Source organism: Poecilia reticulata, chromosome 14 (genome assembly GCF_904066995.2).
Source record: "Poecilia reticulata chromosome 14, P_reticulata-male-v2, whole genome shotgun sequence".
Taxonomy (NCBI): domain Eukaryota; kingdom Metazoa; phylum Chordata; class Actinopteri; order Cyprinodontiformes; family Poeciliidae; genus Poecilia; species Poecilia reticulata.
This window is the reverse complement of record NC_088843.1, coordinates 14,139,545-14,147,112: the sequence shown is the minus strand read 5'-3', so window position 1 is coordinate 14,147,112 and position 7,568 is coordinate 14,139,545. Positions and strand designations below refer to the sequence as shown.

The window sequence follows — 7,568 nt, the reverse complement described above, 5'->3', positions numbered from 1 at the left end:
TTTCTATCCCAGCAGTTTACGGAAACAAATCGGTGTGTCTGGTTGCCTTTACCATGTGAGGGCAACCGGACACACTTATCCAAGTTCATTTACTACGTTTATTCAATTGTCAACTAAAACAAACGTGAACAAATTTAGTTGGATAAACTTAGCTAAACATACGATCGATTGATGCGATTTATTAGAGCTGCATTCTTTTTTTTCTGTGTTTTAAAAACAAAAAAAGGGAAACAGAGGAACATTTTAGGAACTCACTTGTTTAAAGTAGATAATGATAATCAGAGGAAAGCTTTTCTGTAGTTTAACCAAACAAAATACTAACACATGACCACCTCTGCTGTTTCCCAAAGCTGTTCTCCTGGGTCTACATACATGTGTCTGTGTGTTAATGCTTGTTTTCTAGAAACACGTGTGGCAAGCACACACTAATTAACCGGTGAAGGACGTTTGACATTCAAAGTGCAGAGATGCCTGCAAACAGACAGGTGGAAGGGTATCTAAACTAGGTTTGGGAGCGGCCTTCGAGAGTCTTCTGATGGGGACGAGAAAACCACAGGCGCATGGGGTCAGGGCACATTTCACGCCAACAGCAGATTGGCTCCAGGATCCAAACAAGGCAGTCACCACAACGTCCAAGTTCATCCACAATGCAACCCTCCCCCTCCACCGCCGATCAAGGCCAAGTAAAGGGATCCGCACAGACCCAGCAGCTGAAATCACCCTGGAAATCCCTGCAGAGCCATGGTGGTCGAACCCAAACCAAAGACCGCCAACTGCTACCCATCAACAAAACCAGCGGGGGCTGGACCACACTGAGTGAATTAGCAGCCTCTGCTCAGTACACGCCTTGCAAGTAAACTGTGAATTTGCCCCCCCGGCTCCACCAATGCTCGATCTGAAACTGACCCAACCGCCACATGGATTTTATTTTTTCGTGAAGCATCCTTGGGCTTTTTTTTTTTTTAAATAAACTGTCAATAATTATATTATTATAGTTGCAGTGAGAAACAAAAAACCAAGAGCGATTTTCGAAGAAGGATTTATTAATAATTCATACCGATACCCTATACATTATTCACTGGACCTAAAGGGATCCCTCTGACTGAATGTAATAAAAGATTATTTAGTCACATGTGCATCATATCTAGTGAGCTGTGGGAAACCTGGAAGTCGTTTCAAGCGGTGACTTCTCAGCCTGGGTAATGACTGCCTTTAATCAAACTGACAGGAAAATGACTGCAGATTTTTCATCCAAAATATACCTGTGAATATCAGCACCCGCAGAGATGCATCGTTTGCATCGTTTGCATCAGAAAAAAAAAAAACACGTAAAATGAATCAGTTGTAAACAATTAGAAAAATTATTTCTAGGTTTGCTTTGTCATTTTCTGCCTTAAAATCTCCAACAACACGTGACTGGTAGGATTCATTTATAAAGTAATGATCGTTTTCAGAAGAGCTGCGATAAATTGAATTGAAAAATATAGATATATTTACGTGTGCTTCAAAAGAGTAAAGTAGAACATTTATGTACAAAGGACTATAGTGAATTTATTTACTTTAATACAAGAAATACAAGGTTTGTTAAGTTTCTCAAGCTGTTTAACAAAAACATAAACTATACTGCACCCCAAACTCCCACCCTACTCCAACCCCTCAAAGACATATGTAAAAATCCTTAAGATAAACTAAAATTAAAAAAAAAAATAATTCTGTGCTGTTATCCATTGGCAAACTGTTCTAGGTTCCCTGTCTCTATTGCCATCCTGAGAAAAGTAGTTGTGAAAACTGGTATGGTCCACATAATTCATGTACTGTACCTGGTAAACAGGAAGTCATGAGTCAGAAAGAACAAACCTCCTAGTCACTGATTAAATATTAATAATAATAATGATAAAAAAGTCTGAATATAAAACCTTCTTCAATTAGATTTACTTTGCCAGGATCTTTGCTCTCTTTGGTTTTGCAATAAACAACGACCTCTTTATGTAGAATTACTTTTTTTCCCCATTCAAGAAATGTATTCAAGTTAGAGCATGGACATTTCTTATATTTTTCTATAGAAGGTTATTCTGCTCAAATGAAAAATGCATTGATTTCAGAGCTTTTCAAACATTTGTATCGAGGGTGGAAATGAAGGAGAAGGCTGCTGTGCTAAACAGTAATATATTTCACTTTGTTTCAACTTGTTTCCTGTCAATATGCATCAAGAATGACTGGGTTGCCCTGCGAGACGTTAGTTATATAAACTTCAGTACAAATCTGCCATCGATCCGCTGAAAACTGAAATTCTTGTGCGCAAGCTTGGGGCAAGAGCAAAGTCTCTAAGAAAAAGTTGGATCTCGTTTTTTACAAAAACGCTGCTAACGTAAGACAGTTTCGAAGAGTCCGGCCGTCTCATTTGAAAATGGAATTGCTTATGACGCCGTCGTCCGCGTCAAACGTCTGCTCGTAGTTGGAAATGAATTTCTTCTTCTTCCCAAAGGTGGAGAAGGTGTTGTAGACGTCCAGGTCTCCTCTGGGCGTCAGCTTCAGCGTGCTGTAGCCGGACGGCGTTCCGGGAATGTAAACGTTGTGCTGATAGTCCGCTCCCTCCGAATGAAGCTGAGGGTGCTTCGGAGTCCACGAGTAGTTGGGAGGCCCTCCCTCTTGAAGAGATCTCTTGCAGTCTGTTTTTTAAAATAAAAATAAATAAATAAAAAATGTGCATGAATTAGCCTACATCGGCTGGCAAAACTCAGGAAATGAGCTCATATGTAAATACACTTTACTTGATCTGGACACTGTGGGTTTAAAAGCATCTTCCTAATTCAGCTTTTTAGTGAATAATACCCCTCGAGGGGACTTAAATAATTCTCATACTGAAGCAGTAAAATCCCCCCACCTCCCCTACTTTTGGGATTTGGCATTATCTGCTTTATGGTTTATCATTTCACGTCTTTGACAAAAATCCCTCTGGAACAGACACAGGGAAAGCCTCACACTTAATCTACTTATAACCTCTTTCATATAAGCAGCGGTAGACTAGAACCGGACCTACCGTTCATTTGGTTTCCCCAAGTCCAGTACTGTGGCGCCACAGTGCAGGTGAAACCATCAGGGTCACACTTTGCCTGCCTTGAAAGAGTTCCCTCCATATTAGCTGAGCTATATCTGAAAAAAAGTAAAAAAAAAAAGAAAGAAAGAAGTATTAACTGATAATCTGCGTGTATATTCCAGATTTCAACTAAACATCTGAATAAACTCACCTTTTGTAAGCCGAGTTACGCTGGTTCTTGGTCCAAGTCAAGTTCTTATGCGAATACTTGAGCTGCAATGTAAAGACACTTTGTAAATCACAATGAGATATTGAATAAATATGATCGAGCGAAAAGTTAGCAATAATGATCAATCAATCTGAGCCACGTTTACCCACTTCAAACAATGAACAGAGTGACAACAGAGGTAGGGTAAGTCCAAAGCTCACCGTAAGATATCTGCGCCAAAAAGTAACAACCTGTGGTTTTTAAATGCTTTATAACAATCATTGTAGATAATGTACATGTCAGCCAGCAAGTGACATTGGAAGAAAGTCACCATATTTCTCCATATCACACATAAATGCAGTTTTCTAAACTCTACTGAGACTTTAAATGGAATTACGTGCTGCAGTCCAATGAGGATAAGATCGAGGGGTTTTTTTAGCATCAAAGGGTGAAAATGTGGGAAAAGTCCTCAAAGCTAACTGTTAAGTACGGTGGTAGATCAGTGGTGCTGTGGGTCTTAATCTCATTATATCTAAATGTTTCTGGCACAACCTCATCTATTTCCAAGATGCACAGAGAAGGACAAGGATCTGGTGACATGAAGACTGCAGCAACACTTGGAGTACCAGGGAACAACTGCATTAACAGATCAATGCAGATTTTGTCTTGTGTCATTCAAAAAGCCTGAGAAACGTGTTTGAGCCTGGCTTCACGATCCCTTTAAAACTCAGACATTTGAAAATACATGGGCACTACAACAAAGAAATGATTCATCAGGCACAAAATCAACTTTCTTTCATGGCCTTTTCTTCAGGATTTATCGATGTAAGTCGTCAATCAATCTCAACTCCAACCGCCATCTCTTTTCTCTGGAAAAGAAAGGCATTCCCCAAGGCATGGTGCTGCCAACATCGTGTTTCACTGAAGGGATGGAAGTGTTCCTGGTTCTTTGCAGTGATCGCTTTCTGCAAACACATAGTGTGTTTGACCAAAAGTTAAACCAGAAAATCTCACACTGCTTGGCTCTGCAAAATCCTATTCAAATATAGAAAAGTTTGGGCTATAGCACAAATGTGGGATATTAATACTTTTTACACTGCCCTGTCACGTTTTTTTTCTTCTTCTTCTTTTTTTACGACCTTTACCTCATTCGGGGTCGCTGCTCTGTTGTTGGACAGCTCGTTGCGCTCCAGCGTGCTCCAACCTGAGGTCAGGTAGTCCGTGCTCTTGGTATTGTTCTGCTGAATCGACAGAACCGGACCGCAAGGTTTGAGGAACAAAAAGTCACTTTTGGATGACTCCGGGGTCAGGCACATTTTGTAGCAGTACACCTGCGGGTGCGCGCCGCCGTCGCCGCCGCTCGCCTCCGCGCATCCTGACGCACCTGCAGCGGACATGCGGACGTTCAGGTTGGACTTTTTGAAAACCTCTGTGGAGGTGGTGGTGGTGGTGGAGGAGGAGGGCAGCTGTGAATGGGAACAACAGCCGCAGCAGCCGCCGACGGAGAGGAGGCCGGACGTCTTGCTGGGCACTCTGCCCTTAAGTCTCCTCGCTGCGACGAGGACGATGATGGCCAGCAGGAATGTGAAGGAGACTGCACCCAGAGCCATGATTAAGTACAGGGTGAAGCTGGAGCTGTGATGCGGGCTCTGGGACAGGTCACCCAAATCAGGCTGTAAATCTGGCAGGCTGTCAACTACTGACAAAATGATGGAAACCGTGGCCGAGAGGGGCGGCTGACCATTGTCCTTCACCAGAATGACCAGCCGGTGCCTGGTGGGCTCTTTCTCCTCTATCTGGCGCATCGTCCTGATCTCGCCTGTGTACAGAGCCACGCTGAACAAGCTGGGATCCGTGGCTTGGAGCATTTGATAAAACAGACGCGAGTTCTGACCCGCGTCCGCGTCTGCCGCGTTGATCCTAGCCACGAGGTAGCCCGCGTCCACCGATCTGGGCACGTTTTCGTTCGGCGCGGTGCCGTTCTGCGTAACGGGGGACACGATCACGGGCGCGTTGTCGTTTTGGTCCAAGATAAAGATGTTGACCGAGACATTGCTGCTCAGAGGGGGGAACCCCGCGTCCTGAGCCCGTACCGTAACCTGGAAGTGTTTCAGCTGCTCGTGATCGAAGGAGCGCAGCGCGTAAATGTTCCCGCTGTCAGAGTTTATGGACACATACGTGGACACCGGCATCCCTTGTATGTCTCCCTCCAGAATAGAATACGATAAGTACGCATTCTGACCCGAGTCCGGGTCCTTTGCGGTCACGGAGCAGACGGACGCTCCCGGCGCGTTGTTCTCGGTGAGGTAAACCGTGTAGGACGGCTGTTTGAAACGAGGCGCATTGTCGTTCACGTCGGACACCTGGACGATGATTGTTTTCCTTGTGAACAAAGGAGGGGAACCCATGTCTCTGGCAGTGACGGTGATGTTGTAATCTGCCACAGACTCTCTGTCCAGAAAGTCTGAGGTCACTAATGTGTAGTAGTTCTTGAAGGAGCAGTGGAGTTGGAAAGGAACGTGGTGCGGAATCTCGCAGTCCACGTTGCCATTCTCCCCCGAGTCTTTATCCATCACGCTGATGACGGCTATCACCGTCCCGGGCGGCGCGTCCTCCTGCACAGGTGTGGACACCGAGGTCAGGATGACCTCCGGCAGGTTGTCATTCTTGTCCAGGACGTTGACGAGGACTTTGCAGTGGACCGCCACGGCGGAGGGACCCTTATCTTTCGCCTGCACGTAAATTTCGTGCATCCTCGCCTTCTCGTAGTCGATCACGCCTTTCACCTTTATCTCTCCCGTGCGCGGGTCCACGCTGAACAGCTGGCGCACCTTTAAGGGCGCGTGGCCACTGAAGGAGTATGCGATGTCCGCGTTCGGACCCTCGTCCTGGTCCGAGGCGTTGAGCTTTATCACCACCGTGCCTTTTGGCGCATTTTCCGCCAGCCTCACTCTGTAAAACGACTGGTCGAACACCGGCGCGTTGTCGTTCGCGTCCAACACCGTGATGTAGATTTGCGCGGTGCCTGACCTCTCCGGTGCCCCTCCGTCCACGGCGGTCAGCACCATCTGATGGGCGCTCTGCTGCTCCCGGTCCAGCGGGGTCTGCAGGACCAGCTCGGCGAACTTGCTCCCGTCGCTGCGCGTCTGGATGTCCAGGTGGAAGTGCTCGTTGACGCTCAGCAAGTAGGTGCGCAGCGAGTTGGATCCCACGTCCAGGTCCTGCGCGCTCTCCAAAGGGAAACGCGATCCGGGCGCAGCAGATTCTGAGATGTCCAGGTTGATCTCGGTCCAGGGGAAGCTCGGAGAGTTGTCGTTCACGTCCAGGATCTCGATCTCCACCCTGTACAGCTCCAGAGGGTTTTCTATCACAACCTGCAGGTGGAAGGAACAGGACAAACCCAGTTCGCACAGTTCCTCTCGGTCGATCCTCTCGTTTACGAACAGGACGCCGTTCTCCAAGTTGACTTCCACGTACTGCTTCTTGGAGCCGGACACTATGCGGAACCTGCGCATGGACAGCTTGTCCAGATCCAAGCCCAGGTCCTCCGCGATGTTGCCCACGAAAGCGCCGTGTTCCAGCTCCTCCGGGATGGAGTAGCGGATCTGTCCCCATACTTCGTCAAGGCAAAAAGTGAGGCAAAAAGTGAACAGGAGCCATTTCAAGGCTCGCTCGCTCATGGTGCCCCGTTTGCTGTCGGAACCGAGAGAGATGCACCCCGGAATAACGTCAAAAGTTCACATCGGTCGTCGAGACTGGAGCTGCGACCCCCGGTGTCTGATAGAAAGTGGAAAGAGGAGAGATGCGCAGGGGCAGAGAGCCTCTCTCCTGAGTGTGCCTGCGTGCGAGAGCGTTTATTATTATTGGCCCCACTGTTTCAATACGTGGGGTGGGAAACGACATCTGCTCGGATAATCTCTGCTGCCTACTAGAGCCTGATCAAATTCCTGTCAGTCCTTGGGCTTTGACCGCAGGTTAAAAGTACTGCGCTCAGTTGTTTCTGTACTGTGGCGCTGTATTCATGCGCCACATTAAAAGTTGACCGCAGAAGTCTTCAGAAGTTCCCGGGTGTAAGTTTTTCCATAAATCCGTTACAATGTAGAAAATCACAATGCCTCGCAAAAAAAAAAAAAAAAAAAAAAAAAAGCACATCACTTGATGTTGTACTGTACACACTTTGCGGCATCACAGCCACAGATTTCGGTTTATTCGATTATCATTTGTTTGTGAATAAAGCAGCTAGTGCATCAATCGTGCAGAGGGTAAGAAAATAATAGATTTATCACAGCTAACTAGTGAATGCAATGGTGATGTACATTTTGT

General features: G+C 46.4%; 1 protein-coding gene across 1 annotated transcript; it reads right to left on the bottom strand.

Annotated features, from left to right (window-relative positions):
* Positions 1-1,023: 1,023 nt before the first annotated feature.
* LOC103475875 (protocadherin-10-like) lies at positions 1,024-6,939 on the bottom strand. The gene is made up of 4 exons (XM_008427815.3): positions 4,391-6,939; positions 3,249-3,310; positions 3,041-3,153; positions 1,024-2,669 (listed from the first exon to the last, which is right to left on the bottom strand). The coding sequence occupies exons 1-4, from the start codon at positions 6,923-6,925 to the stop codon at positions 2,398-2,400; spliced, it is 2,982 nt and encodes a 993-aa protein (XP_008426037.2). The 5' UTR covers positions 6,926-6,939; the 3' UTR covers positions 1,024-2,397.
* Between the last annotated feature and the right edge of the window lie 629 nt (positions 6,940-7,568).